Genomic DNA, 23,792 nt, shown 5'->3' on the forward strand with positions numbered 1-23,792 from the left:
CAACACAGCACGTGCTACTCTGAAATTATAGGCCCTCAGAACAGGGGACACAGAATTAAAACATTTTTTGTTTTATTTTAAACAAACATGCCTTCCTCTCTCTAGCCAAATGAGTACTGTTCTTGCAAGCGGACATTGTTCAAATAATTCTGGGATCTTTGAGGATTGCCTTCCCCAGTCTGTTTCCACAAAGCATAAGGACACTGGGCTTAGTGCCTCAGGTAGTCCTCATTCTTTGCCCCTCCCCAAGCTCTGTTCCCTAGTGCGATGACCCTTCTCGTGGTCTAGCTGCAACACCCCTCCTCAGCGTAGCCTTCCCATTCAGGCAAGCTCCACTCCTGCTACTTTCCTCCCAGAGCGCTGTCTTCCCCTCGGTGACACTTGTCATGAAGTACTATAATCTTCAGATCTCATTTTCCCACGGGTAGACTGAGGGCTCTGTGTGGGCAGGAATTTTACCTGTCTTATTCACCGCTGTGTTCTCAGGGTCTGGCCCCAGCCTAGAACACAGTAGGCATCAGATCAACAACTGTTAAAGGAATGGATAGATGGGCTTGTTGGTAAAAATCAAATCACATCCTCCAAGGCCCAACATTTGTCACCTTTAATAAAAGTAATGACTGATTTTATCAAAAGAGCTTACTGAGGGTCCACCACTGGGCTCATGATTTCATTCAATCTGCACAACAATTCTATGGGGTGGACACTATCATCTCCTTGTTTTGTAGATGAGGAAATTGAGTCTCAGAGTCATCAAACAACTTGCCCAAAGCCACACAGTTAGGAGGCTGTCTGAAAGTTGAAACCCATTGTGCTCTCTCATTTTTTTTCTTGTTAAGTTTTTAAAAACGTTTTGGAAATTTAGAAAATTCAGATACGTACAAAGAAAACAAATACGAATTGAGATTCCCATCGACCAGAATTTTAAGTGATGTTAATTAACATCTTGGTGCATTTTCTTTCAAGCTTTTTCTTTCCCCATCCCACTTCATTGAGAACCCCATCGACCATTTCTAAAGAAAGGCAGAGTCGACTTTTGTGCTGTGCAGCAATGCTTGGGACCATCTTCCTTCCTGCCTCCCAAGATGGCGGCAGGGAGGTCTGGGTGTATTGTGGAAAAGCCAGACAGCAACACCTACGTGTGCTCTGGATCTGAGTAGAAAGGACTCACAGGGAAGGGGTGACTTACCTGTCCACTTCCTGTGTCCCCAGCAACTTGCTTGCCTAGGAAAGAGGAAATCTATGCTCTCTTTTTACCCCAACCAGTGAGGCTGGTCCCAAGGCCAACTTCCAGGGAGGACACCCAAAGCCATCGGCTCCTTTTAGAGGGCCAGCCTGGCTCCTTCCCTTATTCAGTCCTCACCTTCCTAATTGTGTGTGTGTGTGTGTGAGAGAGAGGCAGAAAGACAGACAGACAGATGGACCATGTTTGATAACCAATGCATCAATGAGACAGTCCCCTTCCTGACTCTCCTCACACCCTAGAAGGCAGCATGGCACCTCCACTGTGCCCACCTTGCACTTCGTACTTGCCTGGATCACAGTGTGTATTTCTGGCACTTGACCTGTTTACACCTCTCTTCTTGTCAGACTGTGAGTTAGTTCCTCAGGGGCAGAGACTATTTCTTATACATCTTTCACTTTGCAGTATTTGCCATGTAAAAGATATAAAGGCAGCCAAACATCAACTACAGGAGAATGGGAAAAAAAAACAAAAACAAAAAACCATTTGGAATCAAACAGACCTGATTCCAATTCCAGCTCTGCTGCATCTTAGCTGTGTGACCTTGGGCAAGTGACTTTACCTCTCTGAGCTTCGATTTGCTCATTGGTAAAATGAGGACAATGTACTTCGAGCTTGATGAGTGAGGATTCATGTAAGGCTTCATATGTGTTACACACCTTAGCACAGCTCATGGCAAAAATCATGCAGTTTCTAGACCACAGTGGGAGTTCTGAGACCTGGGTTCGGGTCTGAGCTTTGCCACAGTCCTAGAGCAAGTCACTCAACCTCTCTGAAGTCCAGTGCCCTCATCTGTAAGAAGGGGGAGATACCCACTTCACTGAGCTGCTGGGCACTTTAAATAAAAAGAATCCACGCGAAAGTACTCAGCACACGGTCGGTTTTCAGAGATACATTTTTACCCTGTCTAGACAAACTCCTGCCTTTCCCCTTTCTTTATACTTGGGAATCTCTCAGATACAACTGTGGAGAGGTGGACAGCATCCGGTGCTCAGGTCTACCCTGAGCCCAAAACAAACTCTAGAAATGGCCATTGGCAGTTTGGCCCCACCCAGAGGGGTCTCCCATCCGCAGGAGCAAGACACCTAAAAACTCAGTTCTCCATACCAAAGGGTACGCAGTTCCACTTTCTCCTAGCAGAAAGTGTCCAGGTCTTTCTATAAAGACAAATCACCCCGTCATTCTTAGAGTTGTGAACAATAATAGAGACAGAGCAAAATGAACACTCCCAAATCCGGGTGTTCTGTGATGTCTATAATTAGAAAAGTTGCTCAGAACAGGATAGAACCTTGGGAAGGCTGATGGGGAAGCGGTCCAGACTTGGCTGGAATTTTATGGAGGGCCTGCAGGAAGGAAAGGAAGGGATGGGTGCTCCTGCCCCAGGAAGGACAAGGTGGGCTGCCGGGAGGGATGATGGCCCAGGACGGAATGAAACACTTTATCACTTCAGTGAAGATCGCCGTGTTCGAGTGTAATTTGGAAAAGCCATCTCTGCCAGCCCTGCCCGTTTGGCAGATGTCCCCAGGTCTGTGAGAACATCTTCGTGAAGTTCTCCAGGCAGCTGTCCCCTTAAGCACACGTGGAAACTCAGGCTCTTCCATGCAGTGGGCCTTTTCCGACCTTCACTGGATCTTATGCCAGCCTAAGGATCCGAAGGGGGCAGGAAGCAGCTCCAGGACTGTCCTGACAACATACGTGCCATCCGGCTTGGTCATGTAGACAGACCAGTTGGTGCCAAACTAGAAGAGAAGCAAAGCCAGTATGAGGGAGGCAGTGTGCCAGAGGAGTTAGGAATGACCTGGATTTGAGTCTGGCTCTGTCTAATGGTCCTCTCTGCGCCTCAGTTTGCTCATCTGGGAAGTGGGGACGGCAATAACCATACCTGGCCCAGCGAGCTTGAGGACAGAGCCAATACAAGAACGCCCGTCGAGCAATTAGCACAGCGCTCAGCACTTTGTGAAAGGGCAGTAAGCGCTCTCTTCTGTGATGAGACTCACCCGGGGCTTTATAGGAACAGTATCCAACCCCCAGGGCCAGACCTCCTCCTACTGTGACAAAAACAACTAAAACGCTGCTTCCTTCCAGTACCTCCTCCACTCTTCCCAAGCACGAGCAAGTGCACGCCCGCCTCACTACACACCACGTATTGCCCATGCATGATTTTATTCCCTGCCCTTTGAGATACATGCTATCATTACCCCCATTTTAGGCTTAAGAGGGCAAAGCCAGCAAAAAAGAAATTTTAGCCCAGATCTGTCTCCCTGTTTTTCTCTTCCACTCTCAGGAGCTAAAACTTGCTTGGTGTTTGATCTTGGGCAAATGATTCGACTCTCTGGGGCTCAGTGTCTTGAAGTGTGAAATGACTTTAGAAGAGTGTACCAGGCAGCAAGACAGCTGTGCGTGATGCAGAGCCCCAGAGCTGGAGTCAGCAAACCCGGGTTCTGCCCGGCCATGTGTTGTGATGGACAGAAGGCACCTGTACGCAGTGCCTGGCACATAGCAGGTGCTCAGTTAATGGAAGCCGTTCTGACTGACTGGTGGTGACCGCTCAGGTTTGCAGCTGCTGGCCTTCCACGCTTCTGTCTGAATCACCACATTATTACCGGGCACGATCAGTCTCTGGATTTTTTTTTGTTTTTTGGTTTTTTTTAATTAATGCTTTAAGGAAGGAGATTTTTCTGCTTGGCAGACTCTGCCTGAGGATATGGATGAAATCTGAGTGGTGGTGAGTCTGAGTGCCACGTCCCCAGCCCCCAAGCTTCATGTCTCGTTATTTGCCTTTTGGTTCCAGTTTTGCCTCTCCCTCCTTCAGCTTTTTCATTCACCTTCTCTCGTTTGCCAATATCTGATCTCTTTGGGGAAAACAGCAATGAGCAATTGGCCCAAGCTGAGGCCTCCGGAGCCAGGGAGTTGGCACCCTGATGTGGTTTCCTCACTTGGCCTTGGACATGACAAGGTGCTGGGCAGCCATTTCTGCCCCTCTAACTCGAGATGAGCCCATACTGTGAATTCAGTGCCTTTATGGTGGCATGTGCATCTAACTGGGGAACCGCGTTCTGCTATAACTGTGTCTCGTTTGCAGGCCTGGCAAGAAGCAGAAAAACAATGGAGCTGTCTGCATGTTCTGCAGATGCTTTGAAACCCCAGGGCACAAAAGCAAAGGAAAGGACTCCCCCGCTCCCCCGGATGTAAACAATGCCAAAAGCAGAAGCCTCCAGGAAACCAGCCGCTCCTATTCTGCAAAGCACCATTATATCTCCTCTAGGGCTGAAGAGACTCGGTCTCATTTCTAGACCCATAAAGGCAGGGAAGCGGCCATGAGAAGCAGTCAGCCTGAACTGACCATGAACCCCAGCTCGCCACTATCTGGCTGCTTGTCCTTCGGCAGTTCATTTTACTTCTCTGGGAAGTGGGGGTAACGACCCCCCACTTCCCTGGTAGGCTGGGGTGGAGATGAAATGAGATACCATATTTAGAAGAGCTGATGATGTCATATTGAAGCTCAAGGGCCTGTGGGACTCTCCAGGCTGGTGGCTTTAACCTTTTGGGGACTCTGGAGGACACAGACCTCTTAGTCTGTGAAAGCTGACACTCCCCTCCCCAAAATGTACATATATGCACAAAACACTTACCACCGAGTCCAGATTAAGAACTCATTGAAGCCGCTTTTCACCATTTTTAAGGGTACAATTCAGCTCGCTTTGTTCTTGGAACACAATGTACCCTCTGTCCCATGGCCTATAAGGCCCTGTCCTGTCATTTCTCCCCCTTAGTCACTGTGTTCTAGCCTCTTTGGCCCTCTTATGACTTAATCAAACTCACCAAGGGTATGGGCATTAAACATGCCGGGCCCTTTGCCTGGAAATCTCCTCTAGACCTTTGTCTGCCTCATTTTTTATTATTTATATCTCTGCTCCAATGTCATCCTCAAAGCCAGGCCCTTCCTGACCACCTAAAGCAGTGGTTGGTAAACTGTTTTTCTGTAAAGGGCCAGGTAGGAACTATTTTCGGCTCTTCAGGCCACAGGGCTTCGTTATAACTGTTCAGTGCTGCTGTCCTAGGGCCAAAGCGGCTATAGACAAAATGTGAAAGAATGGGCATGGCTGTGTGCCAATAAAACTTTATTTACAAAAGTAAGGGGGTGCAGCTGGATTTGCCCTAGACCAAAGTTTGCTGACCTCTGACTCCTTTTTCTGCACTCTTTTCTCCATAGCCCTCAGCACTCCCCAAAACTCTATTTTGCTCCTTGTTTGTTGTCTGTCTCTTGTACTAGACTGTGAACTATGAGAACAAGGCCTGGCTTGTCTGTTCACTGCTGTCTCCCCAGAGCTAGCTCAGTCCTCAGCACACAGTAGACATTCACTCCAGTAGCTGTTGTATGAAAGAATAATTTCTAGTGATTCATGCAAGCTTGGGCAGGCTTAGATGTCAGCCAATGGGGCATGCAGGACAGTAGCTATGTGTCCTGGCTGGCAGCCTGGCTTTGCTCCCACGGCCTGGGATGGCAGGGAGGCACCTGGTTTACCTTTCCCAGAAAGGCAAGGTACTTACCTCTCTCATGACTTGCCTGCAGGCTCCGCAGGGTGAGATAAAGTCATCTTGCAGGTCACTGTGGAGACAGAACATCGGACATGATCAGTCTCTCCTGGGGCATGAGGACAGTTGCTGAGATTCAGGCCCTGAGTCCCTGCCCAGTTCCAAATGAAGTCAAACCCCACCAGGCAGTTTCCGATTCACAGACACATGGTATCACAGAGGCTCAGAAGAAACCCAAGGTGGCTCTCCACACTTCCAAGGGGCAAGGCCACGGGGAGGCGTGTCGTTTTCATCAGTGTGTTCGGGAAATGTTTAGGGAGCACTTACTGTCACCCACATTCCAGGGATACATACGTTAAGAGCAATATGTCTCTGGCCTTCAGGAGTTTGCTCAGCCCGGTGGACAAGTAGACAACTAGATGAGTTATCATTTTAAACAAAATGCGATTAGAAAGTACAGTATGAGGAGACAATCCCTGACTGAGGAACATAAGAGAGTATTTTGTGGAGGAGATGACATTTGGTCCTGTCCTTGGAGGACGCGTAGAGTTCCTAAGTCACCATTAGTGAGCAGCTACTGTGTGCCAAGATCTGTACCAGGCACACGATATCCATTATTTGAATTCTCAGTGCAACCTGAGTGTCAGAATGACCATTTTATCTGCAAGAAAACAGCTTCAGTGAAATGAAGTCACTAACAGAGGTGCCAGACTGAAGCCCAGTGTTTTTTCTGTGCTGCAGGCAAGGGAAATAGTATGTGCAAAGGCCCTGTGGCATGAAAAAATAAGACCTGTGAGTCAAAAAGAAAAACGGGCTCCTTGCATCTGAGAAGTCTAGAGAAGAGATGCTTACAGCCAAGGGTTTGCCTCTCAGAATGGAGGCACCCACAGGTAGTCCTCCTGCTTTGAGCAGGATGAGGGGATGGTGCTCAAAGAAGGTGAATTTAACAGTAGGAGCCACCAGGGGGCGCCCTGGGTGGCTCAGTCATTAAGCATCGTCCTTCAGCTCAGGTCATGATCCCAGGGTCCTGGGATCCAGCCCCGCATCCAGCTCCCTGCTCCGTGGGAAGCCTGCTTCTCCCTCTCACACTCCCCCTGCTTGTGTTTCCTCTCTCGCTGTGTCTCTCTCTGTCAAATAAATAAATAAAATCTTTAAAAAAAACCAACAGTAGGAACCACCAAGCCTGCTGGAGCACCAGCAGTTATGCCCACTGCCACCGTCGTCCTTGCTCTTCTAGACCCACAGCTCTGGGAGATCTCTGCAAGAACACAGGACTTCAACTCTGGTTTTTGGTCAGCTCCTCGTTTTGCTAAGCATGTGTGACTTTAACCAAGTTACTTTAACCCATCCAATGCATACTTCTTTGCCTGTAAAATGTAGGGAATCATGTCACCGACTTTGCAGGAATGTTAGACGATAAAAGGTAAAGTGTGCAAAGGGCTTTGTAAACTTTAGAGTGTTAGACACATATCACTACTGCCTATATACTACTGGGCACTTGTTCCTTCACACAAACCAGCCCAGTCTTGATTTTAATACCTCATCATATATAGATTTATTGCATATAACTTATACATAATAATTTAAAATTAACTTATCATATATATGTTGGCAATGATTATCATATTATTCAATATGTGCCTGGAAGGTTCCAGGCATCCTGCAAAGCACTTAAATGAATTATCTCATTTTAATTGACAAATATTTATTGGTGCATTATGCCAGGCACTGTTGGTGCTGGGGATACAGCAATGAGCAAAACAGACAAAACTCATTGCACTCAGGAGTTTTTGACTAGTGAGAGGAGCCAGATAATCAACCAACCAACCAACCAACCAACCAACCAACCAACGATGCATCAAGTGGAGATAGACACAGATGGTATGAATTGCATAAAGCTGCTGAGGGGAGAGACAGTGATGGTGTGTTATTTTATTGAATCCTCATAACTCCCTTTTATATGTGGGGTTCCAAAGAAAGGTTCTGCTCCATGGAAAGGTGGGTCCTTTCTGAGCATGCTCCCAGCTTCAGAACAAAAGCCCACAGGGACGTGAGAGGGTGGGGACCTGTGCCCTAGGATGCACACTGAGCCAAATTAACCCGTATGATTACCAGGTGACAGGTGTTGTAGCCAGAGCCTTCCATAAGCTCTTTGGAGGCTGGATTCTGTGTTATTTTTTACCTTTTTCTACACATGTTGACCCATGCCAGGCAGGCATGGGAAAGGAGCAACAAAGACCAATCAGAGAATCTCTGCCTTCAGGGATCTACTGTCTGGAAGGGGAGATGAAGTCTGCATGTTAATGCTCCAATACAGGCAGGCTGTGGTTAAGACCATGGGAGAGGGTTGGGGGCACCTAAGTGGTTCAGTCGGTTAAGTGTCTGACTCCTGATTTGGGCTCAGGGATCGAGCCCCATGTCGGATTCCACACTCATTGGGTAGTCTGCTTCAGATTCTCCCCCTCTCCTTCTCCCTCTCCCTCTGCCTTACCCCCCCAAATAAATAAATAAATCTTTACCAAAAAAAAAGACCATGGTAGAGGTGCTCTGAGTGAAATTCAACCTCCCTTCCATGACCTATAAGGCCCTGTATATCTGGCCCCTGCCAAGCTCGCCACTTCCTTTCTCAATCTTGTGATATGCATGGCCAACTGTCCAAAGGACAGTTCCCTGGACAAGGTGACCTGCATTAGGGTCTTCAAGGGGGTGGGGTGAACATGCATTCCACTGGGAAGCTGGATTTGGCTCAGGCTTCAAAAGTCACAAGAAATCCCTTCCAGGCCGCATAGCCTGATGACAGTGCTGGTTTACCCGTACATTACACTTCTCTGTGCCAGGCACCGCGCTAAGGACCTTAGGGGCATGAACTCATTTAATCCCCTAACAACCCCATAAGGTAGGGGCTCTTATCATCCTCATGTCATAGGTTGTGAAAGATGACATGACCTGCCCAAGGTCACAGAGCTACTAAGTGACAGGATCAGGATCTGAACCCAGGATCTGTGGACTCTGCCTTTGGTAGTTTTGCAATTTGCAAAAGTAATAGGGATAAGGTGAAAACAATAATTTTAATTTGTCGCATACTCTGAGCCATGACCTGTATAGAAATCACTTCCTGCATCCTCACAACAGCCCAGAGGGTAGGTGTTACTCTCCTCCGAGCTATGGACGAAAAGCCGAGCTCAGATCCTCGGGCAATGGCGGCGCAGGATTTGAAACCAGGCCTCACTAACCCTGGAGCCAGGGTTTTTAACCATTACTCAACCTTCCCACCGAGAGTAAGAATCAAAAGCTTCGGAGAAGACGCATCCCAGAACACACTGGGTGCAGCAGGACATCTACCTCTCCTGCCTTGTGCTGGGACCGATAGTTTCTGTGCTCTGTGCTCTGTGCTGATTCTGCTCACACGCTGGGACCATCCTCATCGGAACAATGGGCTGGAAACCGATCGCCTTTGATGCCTACACTGCCCCCCCCACCCAGGACAAGCTTAGCTCCCCATTAGCAAAACCCCATCCTGGGCTCCACACTCTGCATCCTGGAGATCTCGAAGGGGTTCTCTGAAACTGTTCCCACCCATCAGTGTTAACAAGGGAGCTGGCACTTTTCACTCCTCCTGTAAACCCACCTCCTAATTTAACAAGTCATTAGTGCAGTAATGGCTGTCTTGCTAGCCAGGGACTCTGGTGCAGGCTGGACCCCTGGAGCAGAGCAGTCGGCTGCTAGAAAAATGCAGGTTTTATGTAAATAAGGACATTTGCTAATCATCGCTAGCAATACCCAGTTCTTCTTAAAAGCAGATAATGACCAGGAGAAAAAGCCTTTCATTTAGAACATTCTAAACAGAGCAAAGCTACCATGCCATTATCTTTTTGTTGACTTTGGCCTCTTTTTCACCCAGAATATTATTTTCTTGGATCAGCTTTGTATTTGAATTATTTCCCCCTGCCCCACTTTTAAATTAAGTGTAATCCACATCCTGGGCTCTGCTCATCTGCACAAAATGTTCTCAGCATGGCCTCATTTATTCCTCCCGAAGCCGAAGGGGAGCCAGGACAGACGCTGGTGACAAGGGAGGGCTCTGGGAAGCTGGGCCCTTCTCCGTCAGCGCCCCTTGGCTCAGGAAATAGCCTCAGGAAAATAGCCCTCAATAACCTGGTCCACTTCGGGACCAGACTGAGGCAAAGTTTAGGATCTTTAAAGAAATGCTTCTATCACCCAGACCCTGCAGGGCGTTGTGCTAGGTCAGGTCCTTGAATTACTGCTACCTGTATTTCTGCCCGCAAGGCCCTGCAGCACCACCACGAGGGAGAGGCAGTGCACTCCCCATCCGTAACCCAGGCACCTGGAGGTCCTGAAAGAGCAATGCTTTGTCAGCCATGCAGTGGCTCGCTGGGTAGATGAAACATTTCCCGTGGCATTCTCCCTGCACCATTAATCTGCTAAGAAAACTCTCTCTCAGGGGTGCCTGAGGGTCTTCGTGGGTTAAGCATCCTGGAATCTTGATTTCGGCTCAGGTCATGATCTCAGGGTCGTGAGATCGAGCCCTGCATGGGGCTTCATGCTCAGCAGGAAGTCTGCTTGAGATTCTCTCTCCCTCTTCCTCTGTCCCTCCCCCAACTCACACTCTCTCTAGCTCTCAAATAAATAAATAAATAAATAATAAAATCTTTAAAAATAATAAAAGAGAACTCTCTCTCAGACAATGCCAAGGTACACACAAGAGCAATTCACCATTAAATCGGACGCGTAACAGGGTCCAAATTAGTAAAAGAGCCCGTTCACATGCTCAAATCCCGACGCCACTGAGCCTGGGTCCAGGGCCAACAGGAACTCAGTGAGCGTCCTGTGAGGTTCCACATGTGGGAACTTGGATATTTATGTTGGGGCAGGCAGAGAGAGTTGATGCTTTTGTTCAGCCAGGACCCAGCCTGGAATCTGATTAGTGTGAATCGTAACCCAGGTTTACCTGGTTGTCACCCCACCAGCTTGTCTTTATAGCCGGCTTCTTGGCACTTAAGAGGTGGGCGATGCCAAGTGTAGTAGTCACCTCTCACGGTGAGGAATCCCGAGGCAGCTCAATGAGAGTGGGGAAGGGTGTTTGATTTCCTGGCACAGCATGGTGTTGTAGAATGAGCCCAGAGTGAGACTCCAGAGATCTAGGTTGGTAAGCTTTGCCATGAATTCCCAGGGAAGTTGTTCAACCTTCCTGGGCCTCAGTTTCTTCATCTGTAAAATGGGGTAGTGCCCAGGGAGTCTATGCCAGGTGATTTTTAGGTGCCCCCAGCTTTAGGTGCCTATGCTGCCTTTCCGTTGTATCTTATGGGCATCCTGTCGTAGTTTGTGCTGTTGTTAGAACCAAAACCACACCTGCCCTTGAGTTAGAGGTGCCTTGGTTGTTGACCTGCTTTGTGGGCTCAGTGAGGGCCGAGTCCATTTCTGATTTGTCTCTTTTCCTCAGCACTCAGCCAAGCCCGACAGTGCCTGGCACACAGGAAGTACAGAATAAATGTGTTAGGTGAATGAACAGATGAATAACACATGTGGTGAGTGTTGGCTGAACAGATGGATGAATACAGCTGCAACCTGCCTTCCCCACCCCTTACCTGGAGATAGCAATTGCCCTGAATTCTCTGTGTCCTTCTGAGATGGCCTTCTGGATCGCGGTCCGCTCCGCACAGACGCCCAGAGGGTAGCAGATGTTCTCTACGTTGCACCCTGAGAAGAGAGGAGAATCCAGTGATATTTCCAGCAGAATCACATTCCGTGGCAGGTGTTGAGGAAGAGGCTTGCCCCATTCCAGCACAGGGAGGACCCTGTCACTCAGAGAGGGCAATTTGATAGGAAGCACTGGGAGACTCCATGACCCACTGCTGCTGTGGCCCTTCCCAAAACTCCCACCCTTGTCACTCACCCAATGCCTCTGTCTTGAAGCACAGCCTGGGAGCAGGGGCAGCAGAGCAGACCAGATGAACTCAGCCCCCTCTCCCCAGCAAAGGCCAAGGGCCAAGGGAGATGCCGAGGCTTAAGAGGATGGGCAGAGCCCCCCAGCCTGGATCTAAGAGACAGAAGGTTCAACGACTGGGCCTGGGCAAAATTTTCGGTGGTGTTTACCAGCTATCAGAGTTCAACTGAATTCTATCTGAGTCGTGTTGCAAAACAACTGTCAAAACCAACAAACTAACAAACAAGAACTCCCAAGCTTTGCAAAAGGTGTCTGTGATTGTGCAAGCCTTCAGGCAATCCCAGCCCTCCAATGGGAGGTGGGCTGCTATGGTGGCATAGCCCACAGTCAGGGAGTCCTCCTCAGTGTCCCTCCCCGGAACGTCCCTGGGGGACAATGGGCAAAGTCTGTTCCCAGGACACAAAACACTGGCATAGCCAGATTGGCTAAGCAACTCCATCTTCAGGGGGGTAATCGCCACATAAGGTGGGATTCCCCCTTACTGTTGGGATATGGTCTGCGTCACTCTTCATAGCTTGCCTTTCTCCTTGAGGCAGAGATATCAATTGTTCTCCAGGATTTATTTTCTCTCTCTCTCTCTTTCTTTTTTAAAAGATTTTATTTATTTATTAGAGAGAGCTTCCTTAAAAAAAATTTTTTTTGTTAGAGAGAGCGCACACAATTGGGGGGGAGGGGCAGAGGGCGAAAGAGAAGCAGACTCCCCGCTGAGCAGGGGGCCCGACGTGGGGCTCAATCTCAGGACCTGGAGATCATGACCTGAAGGCAGACCCTTAACCGACTGAGCCACCCAGGTGCCCCTCTCCTTCTTCCTTTATTTTTTTATTTTTTTTAAAGATTTTATTTATTTATTTGACAGAGGGAGAGAGAGAGAGAGAGAGCGAGAGCAGGAACACAAGCAGGAGGAGTGGGAGAGGGAGAAGCAGGCTTCCCGCCGAGCAGGCAGCCCGATGTGGGACTCGATCCCAGGACCCTGGGATCATGACCTGAGCCGAAGGCAGACGCTTAACGACTGAGCCACCCAGGCGCCCTCCTTCTTCCTTTAATACAAGTGACCCCTATTCCAATATGACTGCTTACATGGCTGCTCAGCTAGAGACCCTACTTCCTAGATTCCCCTGTAGCACAGAAGTTTTGGTCAGCGGGATGTGGCCCAAAGTGAGGTGGGAAACTTCTGGATCACATTTTTGGTAAAGAGATGGATTGCCCTTTGCTCCTTTTCTTTTACACTCTGCAGGCTGGGATGAGGTGGGGCAGCTCTGGCTGCGTAGTTTATGGTCATGGGGATGGAGAAGCAACAAGATAGAAAGCACCTGGGACCCTGGTCGAACTCATGCAGCGGAGTCGAGTCGCCTATTCGCCCTGGCACAACTGCCTACTCTGAGTTGTTATGTGAGAATAAAAGAGAATTCTGTCATGTTGGAGTCATTGTATTTTGGGATTTTTGTTACAGCAGCTTAACCTAGACCTAACTAATAGAGAAACTGGTACCGAGAGTGAAACGCAGCTTTGACAAAAAAACATCGAAAATACATGACCTTGGGACGCCTGGGTGGCTCAGTCAGTTAAGTGTCTGCCTTCAGCTCAGGTCATGATCCCAGGGTCCTGGGATCATGGGATCGAGTCCCGCGTCGGGCTCCTTGCTCAGCAGGAGCCTGCTTCTCCCTCTGCCTACTTCTCCCTTTACCTGCCGCTCCCCCTGCTTGTGCTTTCTCTCTCTCTCTTGCTATCTGACAAATAAATAAATAAAATCTTAAAAAATAGTAATAAAATAAAATACATGGCCTTGGCTTAGCAGTTGGGCAACGTCAGTGGGAAAACACAGACATGTGCTTTCTCTCTCTTGCTATCTGACAAATAAATAAATAAAATCTTAAAAAATAGTAATAAAATAAAATACATGGCCTTGGCTTAGCAGTTGGGCAACGTCAGTGGGAAAACACAGCTGATGGCCCTTGTTACTCTGTGGCAGATTATTTGGTAAAGCTCCATCCTGCAATAACCTGGGAAGCAGAGGGGCCCCTGGGTGGCTCAGTCGGTTAAGCGTCTGCCTTCAGCTCAGGTCACGATCCCAAGGTCCTGGGATCAAGCCCCACATGGGGCTCCTTGCTCAGCAGGGAGCCTGCTTCTCCCCTGCCTGCCACTCCCCCTGCTTGGGCTTGCTGTCTCCTTCTCTCTCTGTGTGTCAAATCAATAAATAAAATCTTAAAAAAACAAAAACAAAACAACGTGGGAAGCAGATTGTGCTACCTACCATTAGGATTTTCGAACTGGCAATGGGAATCAGCCCCCAGGGGAAGATCTGATGAAGGGTGATTACCTTCTCACTCAGGCTACTGTTCTGGGGCCTCAAGGTGGCCACCATTGAAATGATGCAGCAGGGATGGGCCAGGCAGGGAAGCCTGGTTGCTAAAGGAGGGGAGTTGTCAGGCTTAAGAACTATGACAAAGCATATAAAGCAAATAAACCAGAAGGTTTCTAAGTTTTTCACAGAATTGGCTAGCCAGAGAAGCCAAAAGTCTGGTCTGTAAAATCCTGTGATTGTTTAATCCCGAAAGAAACCCCTGGGTCCCCAAAACCCCACCATCAGAAATGAGCTGAGAGAGCTATGTGCCCCCAAGGAGGGGCATTCTCCCCAAAACCCACTTCAGATGTGTGGCCGAGGTTAGGATAGTCAAGGAAGAAGCTCCCAGAGGGCAAAGCCTGGGGCGCCTGTAGAGAGTGGACAGGGGGTTACCCGCAGAGCAGAAAGGGAAGACAGAGTGTGTACCAGGGAGTCCTCACAGTTCTTGCCCGGCAGGATGGATAACTGCACGGACTGGCAGCCGCTGTGTGTTCCCTGTTCTTCCCTTTTTCCTACCAGGAGATTTGATGATGGTTATTCTTTCCTACTCTTTCCTGCTCCTATTCCACACTGAATATTGTGGGAGTGAGTGGGAACTGGGGTATGGGTGATTACTTTTTAGACTCCGGACCACCAGTCCAGCAGGACCACATCTGCACCTCAGGAAGGAGACTGAACAGCCCCGATATCCCACTCTCAGAGCGGGATGCAGTGATTGGGTGGGACTTTGGGTTGCCTCTCTTAAGAAGGTGGAAAGTGGGTCCTATGTGTGGAAAGAAGGATGTACACAGATACTTACAGGCCACAGGCGGTCCTGTGGCAAAGACCAACTGTTCCCAGGGTTCACTGTCCGAACAGAAGCCACTGGAATTGAGTGGGGCATGTGACTACCCAAGCAAGAGACATTTCCCAGCCTCCCTGGAAGCTTCCTGTAGTCTTGTAGTTTTAACCAATAAGATACAAGTGGAAGTGATGGGTGCAAGTTCCAGATGACATTTTTATGGGGCCATTGCTTGCTCCCCACTTCATCTTTCCCTTTCCCAGGGGCTGGAACGTGGATGTGATGACGTGTGCTGGTTTTGCAGTCAAATGCTCTACCCCTGAGCTATACCCCCGACGTGTGCTGGTTTTGAACACGTGGATGTGTACACCACTCTAGGGATGGCAGGACATCAAGACAGAAGGAAGCTGATCTCCTGAACAGCCTTGTAGAACACAGCAGAGCAGGACAGTCCATACACCCAGGACTCCAGCCCATCCCTGGTCTGTTAGAGGAGAGAAGCAAGCAGCCATCTTGTTCGGGTCACTGTGTTTCTCTTTGTCTCATCACCTGAGACTGTTCCTTATCTATGGCACTCCTTTTTTTTTTTTTAATGTAATTATGCAGGATTTGGTTCCTACTGTAGTCAAATTTGGAAATTGTTTGGTCATTATTTCCTCATGTATTTTCCCCACAGAATTTTCTGTCAGTGCATTATTTACATGGACACATTAGGAGGGCTTCAGTTAATCATTTGATCCGTTAATTATCATCATGGTTCTCAAGATCACAGGCATTCATGTCCAACAGATGGAGAGACACGGACGTCACAGACGGCCGGCAACACCCGCTCCCCCCCCCACACACGCAGTTCAAATGGGAGCTGCCATCTTGTCTCACATGACCTTTTTATTGGTCTAAGGCTAAGTGCCTGACCCACACTGGGCTGATCAGAGTTGAGCACCTAACTCACTGGGCCAATCAGAGCCAGGCACCTTACCTACGCTGAGCCAGTCAGAGTTCTCGACGCAGGAACTTCAGTTCCTCTAGGAGACTGAGAGTGTGGGGTCGGGCCTGGCTGCTGGCCTGGTTTCCGTTCGTTATAGAGGAGACCATTAGGGGAAATGGACGCTCAGAAGAATGCATGGGAGATGAGGTGGGAGATGGCCAGAAAAAAAGAGAGTCTGGCCTCACGCACTGCCCCTGAGGCCCAGGTACACACCATCTCTTCCCACAGTTTTAAGAGCCAATACGCCCTCCCTTTGTCTAAAATAGTTTGCATGCCTACCTATCATTTACAACCACACAGAAGTCAGTACAGTTGGGATATGGGACAAGGAGCGACCAGGGAGTTGCAGCCCTGAAAGTAATGGTTGACATTTATTGAACACCAAGTGTTTTTGACTTTGGCCAAGCATTTGTTCGCATTCACATGTGAGTCGCTAGAACCAGGTAACTGGGCCTCTCTCGGGGTCAGTGAAAGTTAAATAAATGAATCCGGCTCTCTTGCTCTCCACCCAGTCTCCCCAGCCAAGTTCCTGGTGCCCGCCTGAAATGACTTCTTCTAAACATGTCCTTGCCTGCCCTGCCCACCTTTGCTGACTCTGGCCTGGCTTCATTTGACTTCTGCCTCTCCCAGAGTAAGATCCTTGCTTGCCTTATTCCCCCCACTTCGTTCCCTGTCTGGCAACCATCCCAGCCCTGCCTCGTCCCCGACTCAGGGGCACTCTCCCTGTTAAAGGTGATTCACATAAATCTTGGGTTTTGCAGAAGGCTCCCCCCTCAGGACAACTGCCTGTGTCTGCATTTCAAGTTCAGAATGGCCTCATACAGAGAAATCTTCCTTAACCGTGTCTAAAAATTTCAAAGGGCCAGTTAAGGAAGAGAGATTGTTTTAGAAGAGAGCCCACGCTCAGAGCCCACTGCTCAAATGAGGCTTTGCAGAAAGAGCCCCAAGTTTCTGTTCTGCCCTGGGACCCTTTGCCCTACTGGCTCTAAGAATTTGGGAAAGAGACTAAAACCTCCTCGAGGCTCAGTCTCATCCTTTATCAAGTGAAAGCCGTAGCATGTTCCTCAGAGGACTCTGGTGAGGATGAGTCGAGATCACGCACGTGGAGTGATTAGCACGCAGCCCTGCACGGAGCCAGTGCTCAGCAGTGGCCAGCCGCTGTTATCAAGTGCACAAAAGTCAAGGTTTGGGTGGTGGGAATAAAATAAGATGAAATCCGAGAGAGACAAACCGTAAGAGACTCTTAAATCTAGGACACACCCGGAAGGTGGCTGGAGGGGTGCCGGGTGGGGGATGGTGTAACTGGGGGATGGGCATGAAGGAGGGCACGTGATGCAATGAGCTCTGGGTGTTCTATGCAACCGATGAATCACTGAACTCTACCGCTGAAACTAAAAATACACTGTATGTTAATTAAGTTTAAATAAAATTTTAAAAAAATAAGGAAAACAAGGTTTTGGTGGTGGTAGGCCTGTGTGACTGAGCACCTACTCCTTCTAGACAAGGGGTGACAGTGGCCCCGATTTTTCTAGCTGTTCTCCCAGGACGCCAAGCACGCTCCTGCCATATGGCCTTTGCACTGGCTGTTCCCGCCGCCTGCAACGCTTTTCCCCTGTGTGCATATGGTTCACCCTACTCCTGTCTCTGCTCAGATGCTCCCTCCTCAGAGAAGCCTGCCGTGGTCACCCTAGCTCAACTTTTGCCTCCCTATTTATCCTGCTTTAATTTTCATCACCACGCTTAACACTTTCCTGAAGAAATGTCTTTATTGTCTCATTCCCCCATCACAGGGTAACTTCCTGAGGGCAGGGACTCTGCTGCAGGATGCCCCGGGGCCTGGAACAATGAGGCCAGCCAGGCTCTCAGTTACTTTTTATCCAATGAGTGGAATTTCCCATTTCGGTGCTAGATTTCTGAGATGCAAAGGAATAACTTCACTGGAGGTCTCTAGCAAGTTCAAGTGGAATTTCCCAGTCTTATTAAAAAAGAGAAAAAAAGAGGAAGAAAGCCCTTAGCCATGTACTGTGATCCTCAAAGTCCAGAAAATTTTGTTTTGCTTCCTTCAGCTCAGAAAACAGGCCGTCATCCATCCAGGCAAACCAACGCCATTCCCCATGTTGCCTTCGCTTGCTCTGAAACCGCCCCCCCCCCACACACATGCACGGGCTGGCATGGTATCAAGTTAGGGATCCAGAACCGTAAGGTATTACTAACGGCTTTCTTTTATCCTTTTCTTTCATTGTTTTTCTTTTACCTGCCTGCCACTCCATCTGTATTATGTCGTTGACCCCTTTAACAACTCTGTAGGGCAGAGACTACTATGACCCCATTTTAGAGACGATAAAAGCTGAGGCTGCTGGCAGGGAGCCTGGACTCACATCCTGACCTGTCACGTACAAAGGATTGTCCTTTTTCTCTATGGCATTTCAGTGAGGACATGTTTTAGAGGTGGTTTGGTGCTTACGGCACGGCGAGGGTCAGAGGTTATCAAGCTGTCAGCAAGGAAGGAAGTTCACAAGGAGGTGATGGGGGCCTGACTGCCCAGAGAAAAGAGCGATGCTCGAAAGCACTGGGCCTACTCTGTCCTGGGGGATCGTAGTACAGTTAGAGCGGTCCTTCTCACGCACCCTGTGGGCGTCAACATCTTCTGGACGGCTTCTTTAAAGGGATTTCTGAGCCCTACTCCTGGAATTTCTACTTCAGTAGGCCTGGGTCAGACCCCAAGAATTCGCATTTCTTGCAAGTTCTCAGGAGGTGCCGAGGCCACAGGTCTGGGACCATATTTGAGAATCCCTGAACCTGGGGGCGCCTGGGTGGCTCAGATGGTTAAGCGTCTGCCTTCGGCTCAGGTCAGGATCTCAGGGTCCTGGGATGGAGCCCCGCATCGGGCTCCCTGCTCCGTGGGAAGCCTGCTTCTCCCTCTCCCACTCCCCCTGCCTGTGTTCCCTCTCTCGCTGTGTCTCTCTCTGTCAAATAAATAAATAAAATCTTTAAAAAAAAAAAAAAAAAGAGAATCCCTGAACCAAAGAAATGTCATGGTCATGTGCTTGAAGAAATAACTACACTCTTTCCGCGTTCCTACCCCCCTACCCACTGCACACGCAACACACTGTGACACATATGAATCATATTCGAACTCAACTACAGCGTCCAGGGGTTTTAGTGAAGCTCATCTTTGTAAGGAGCTGCTTTTGAGTGACAGTGGAGGGGACTAGTGGATGAGCCTGGGGGTGGGAGGACAGGGTGTGGTGGGTGTAAGGAAGGCTGTAAGGACAGGAAGCCAGTTAGAGCTGCCTGCTCGGACTCACCTGCAGGTGCTTTGGGGAGGGGGGTTGGTGGCTTGAAGAGTGGTCCTGGAGGAGAAGGGGAGCCCAGGGAGGGAATCGCGAGGCCAGGGGCTGGTCTGGGGGAAGACAATGAAGGATCAGATTTAAAGGTCAGAGCAAGACAAGCTGGATTCAGCAATTAACCAGGACATCTTTAAGTGTCTTTTTAGAAATGCGGTTTGTTCCTCCCAGAATTCATTACAGCTGATCCAGTAAAGTGGCTTTTCCCCTAAATGGTGAGGGAGCATACAGAACGCTGAAGTCCCTCTACGGAGAGGGGTTGAGGCAGATAGACCACCGACCCAAGGACAAATTTGACCATCCAGGTGGTGCCAGCAAAGAGTGGTCTCCATGACTCTCCTCCACCACCTCCCATCTGGCATTGCACAAACCCTGGCTGCCCTGGGCTACCCCACTACCCCTGCCAACCCCCCTGCTGCCCTATCTTTTCTGTGTCCCCACCTCCCTCTCCCTCTGCAGCTCTTTCTTCCCCGGTGGACTCCTCCTCTCCCCGACAGCTCTCCAGCAGCAATCACAGAAGGTAACGGTCGGGATGAATCACCATCTGGTGGCCCATCCTCGAGGGACACAAGACCCTGGCCAGGGTCAAGGGGATATGATCATTATTACAAGACCGTGACAGCGAGGCTGTCAGACTTGCTTTTGAACTGAATGGGGCACCAGCTGCCCCCGAGGAGGGAAACTCCACAGAGGCTGGTCTTGGTGCAGCTGGAGAAAGTCACAGAACTGGGCAGACCTGTCTCGCACCAAACTACAAACTCACAGTGTCTGAATTCAGCTGCGCCCTCTCTGCCTCCTTATCGTCTCTAATTCACCCCATGATGCCCTGTCAGCTTTCCTCTGACTGTTCTAGGTCCCCTCCTCCCCCAGCCCTGCCTTACTACCCTCTGTCCTCCCTTCCCATCTACAGGAGATCCAGGGATTCTGGTAGATGCCTTCCATTCGTCCCCCTCTCCCAGCACACTCTCCCTGCCCCCCTCTGCACGTGCACCCTGTGGCAAGGGGCAGTAGGAAAAGCATGGCCTCAGTTAACTCATTGGTAGAGTGTGTGTTTGGCTTTTGCCCATACTCCTTCTTGGGGTAACAGACCCCTCCCCACCCCACCCTGGGAACAATGTGTGTGTGACTCAGCTGGACCAATCATACTACTCTATCGTGACAACAGTGATTGGCTCAGGGATGTGCATGTGATTGGAGATGGACCAATCAGGGTCCTTCTCCAGAATTTTTCCATCTTTAGCTAGTAGAGGAGTTCTTGTCTCTCTGCTTTTGAGGCTGTAAGAATGTGAACCAGAGGCTGCCTGCGCTCATGTTCCCTGATACCCGGAGAAAGCCCATCTGTAGGATGAGAGAAAGAAACACACACCCAGAAGGGTAAAGAAGGGCATGGTGACATCTGAGTTCCTGGATCCCGCTGTCCCTGAGTTAAGATCTACCCTTGTCCATTACGGTTCTGATTGGTTTCTGTCATTTACAACTGAAAGTGCTCTGACCGATGCAGGGGACACTCATTGTCTCCCTTCATGTGGGGGCTGTGGATGATCAATCCCCTGTGGCTATTGGTCCCTGACCACGATGTCCTCAGCACCATCCAGCTCTGCCTTCAGCTCCCCACCTTGACCAGTGCCTCCTCATTCCCCTGGCTGAAGATCTAGAACCATATTCCTTTCCTTCATTCCAGTACTGCTCACCCCAAGCCCAGTCCACCTGTCCCATACGGTTTCTCTCCGGTCTCTCTTTCCTCACTGTTCCACCTGCCACTGTTCTAGTCCAAGTCACTCGTTCATGTGTTCAACAAACTTTAATTGAGGACGTATTACAGGCTGGGCAACGTGCCAGCCCTGTGGATGGGTCGGCAGACAAGACAGACATCCTCCCCCTGACACTCTTTCCTCTGTCTTGGAACTCCCTGAGTACCTGTCAGACTAATTGCCCTTGAATTCGATTTTCATGTTACTCTTCTTTTTAATAACGGTCCTGGTTCCCTGCCTTTCTACCTCATCAAATCTCAATGTCAATGCTTGGCCTTCACAAGTCCTCCACAATCTGCCTCCACATAGTCATAATATAATAAAACCATTAATAGTAGAAAGAGAAGCTCCCACCATTTATGGCATCCTTCCTGTGGGCAGAAACTGTGCTACTCATTTTATAGGCATGAGCTCACATTCCACTGCCGATCAGCACAGGCAACAACCATCAGGAAGGACCCTGGTGCCATGTCGGGCTTAGGCAAACCAATTCTATTCACAGCCATTCAGAAAGGTGGGTGCATGATCCTCAGTTTACAGATGTGTAAGACACATTAGGATGAAGGGTCATGGCCAGGGTCACACAGCTGATAAAACAGCAGCACCAGGATTCAAACCCAGGAGACTCTTAAGTCCAGAGCCTTCACCCCCTCCCAGAGGGCCTCCCTAAATCCCCACTGCACAACCAGATTCTTCCTTGCAATTTAAATAGGCCACACTCCTGCTCACCTCATTCATTCACATCTACAGTCATCGGTTGAGGCTTCCCTTTCAAACCATGACCTGTGTAAGAGGAGGGACCTCTGCTGGGGGCAGAGACTGCGTCATTCATGCTCTCACTGTGATATCCCTGGTACTTGGCACGTTACCTAGGACGTCATGGTGCTCAGCAAATATTTGTTGAATGAATGAATCTATGCAAGGAGGAATTGGAAAGAGCCAACGGCTGATTCAACATTCAAGCCCCTGGAACCCCAGAAGAGTTTGGGCTGCAGTGTTGTTTGTGGGGGTGGTTAATGTTTCAGGGTCATCTGAGCCACCAGGCCCAGGCCTGAATTCCCACAAGACACACAGTCTTGGATTAACTACGGAGTAGCTGACCTGGAGTCAGGGGAACTCTGGGTCCGCATCTCAGCTCTGTGATCTTGGGCATTTAGCTTCTGTGAGCCTCAGTTTTCTTCCCTGTGATATCAAACTGCCTTGAGGGGTTATAAGGGTTAATGGATAACATCCTTCACTATCCTTCCACATACTAGCACTCACTCAAGGTTCCTTCTCCTGCTGAAAGGGGTTTAAGACCCAGGGGACTCGTGAAACGGGACTGAACCTCCAAGACAAGAGGTAACATGATCAGCAAGGACAGCCCAGGGGCACCATACAAGGGGAGGATCCCCAGCCGGACTCACGGAGGAGCAGAGGTGGGGGCGAGTGGCTCACAACTGGCCTCAGGCTACTGGAGGTCACCGATTAGATGTCCAGTGCGAACCTCTGTCTCTTTAAATAGCTGCCACTGCCAAGTAGAGGCGGATTCTGGGCGGCAGGGCTGGGTGTCCCCATCTGTCCCCCTGTGCCAATTCTCATCTGCCCTCCCAGTGGTGGGGAGGGGCAAGTGGCTTCCCTGCCACTTCCTCACCAAGTTCCCCACTGTTTTGAATGAGAATGCTTCTTAGCTTAGCAAAAACAAGTCTGAACTTTTGTTCAAGTGAGCTTTTCTAGAAAACCAACAAGCCAAAGAAAAGGAGCTTAGGAACAGATTAGTGCTGACTCCAGTTCCCACCGGCCCGTTCCCACCCTCCCCATGCCAGCACTCACTGCTGATCACCCAAACTTCTCTCAGCTTCTCTCCTCCAGGATCCTCTGCAAGGTCGGAATCCGCGGACAAGTCACCGGCCGATGGCCGTGGGTTCCTCAATTTCTTTCCTCGCCCCGGTAGGTGATCGGAAGAATGCAGGGTTTGGGGGACTCCAGCCCTGGGTTCCACCACCAGCGCCCCGTGTGACCTTGAGCAACCCGTGTCACCTCTCTGGGCCTCAGTTTCTTTATTGAAAAATGGGCCTAACAAGGAGGTGAGTGAGTGAGAGGTGAGGACTTGCTAATGAAACCTGTGGAAGCCTTCGCAGGGGGCCACGCGGAGGGGGGCTCACAAAGTATCAGCCGTGTCCCTCCCAGCTTTGAGTTATGGCCTACCCACCTCTGGCTTCCCAGTCCTCTAAGAATTAAAAAGTCGCCGCATCTGAGCAGCACCTGCATCCCCACGGTCCGGGACAGCAGGCAGGGCGGGAGCGGGGTGTGTGTGCCAGCGTTACCGGGGTGGCCCAGCCACGAGCGGCCAGAGCTGCCCTCTGCTCTGCCGCCTCCCGCCCGTCCTCCTGCGACCTCCCGCCGGGGGGCTGCGATCGAGGGGGACGGGGTGGGGGGGCCCTTACCGGAGAAGATCCTCCCGTCCCGAGTGAGGATCGCGGCCCCCACGGGGAAGTGACTGTAGGGACAGTAGGCGGACTTCTTGGCCTCCCGGCAGGAGAGCAACAACCGCTGGACGAGCTCGGGCTCCAGGGCGCTGGCGGGACGCTCGTGGGCCATGTCGGTTCCCCGGGGCTGCGGACGCGCAGAATCCAGCTCCCTGCCGGCCCCAGCCCAGCCCGGCCCGTAGCGTCTCCCCCGGGGTGTGTCCCTGCGGGGCGCTGGGCGGGACCGGGAGATGGGTCTCCCGCCCCCCATCCCCCGCCCCGCCCCGCAGGCTGCGATTAGAGGGTGGTGTGGGGCCCCGTGTGGAAGGATGCCAATGTGCCCACGTGTGCTCACCCTCTCCCCCGGGGACCACTCTCGCTGGTGACACACTG

The 23,792-nt window shown here is 50.1% G+C and overlaps 1 protein-coding gene across 1 annotated transcript; it reads right to left on the reverse strand.

Moving 5' to 3' along the window:
• Window positions 1-23,611, reverse strand: CDA (cytidine deaminase). The gene is made up of 4 exons (XM_025855702.2): window positions 23,379-23,611; window positions 11,386-11,497; window positions 5,795-5,852; window positions 1-2,982 (listed from the first exon to the last, which is right to left on the reverse strand). The coding sequence occupies exons 1-4, from the start codon at window positions 23,530-23,532 to the stop codon at window positions 2,866-2,868; spliced, it is 441 nt and encodes a 146-aa protein (XP_025711487.1). The 5' UTR covers window positions 23,533-23,611; the 3' UTR covers window positions 1-2,865.
• Window positions 23,612-23,792: the final 181 nt, after the last annotated feature.

The sequence above is a fragment of the Callorhinus ursinus genome, unplaced genomic scaffold (assembly GCF_003265705.2).
Source record: "Callorhinus ursinus isolate GAN/ISIS: 27379988/994484 unplaced genomic scaffold, GSC_fseal_2.0 scaffold18, whole genome shotgun sequence".
In the NCBI taxonomy this organism is placed as follows: domain Eukaryota; kingdom Metazoa; phylum Chordata; class Mammalia; order Carnivora; family Otariidae; genus Callorhinus; species Callorhinus ursinus.

Coding starts and splice junctions, on each gene's coding strand:
- CDA (XM_025855702.2), bottom strand. CDS start 23,532: ATGGCCCACGAGCGTCCCGCCAGCGCCCTGGAGCCCGAGCTCGTCCAG. Junction 11,498..23,378: donor GGACGGGAGGATCTTCTCCG/GTAAGGGCCCCC, acceptor CTCTCTTCTCAG/GGTGCAACGTAGAGAACATC. Junction 5,853..11,385: donor AGGGCAATTGCTATCTCCAG/GTAAGGGGTGGG, acceptor CTGTCTCCACAG/TGACCTGCAAGATGACTTTA.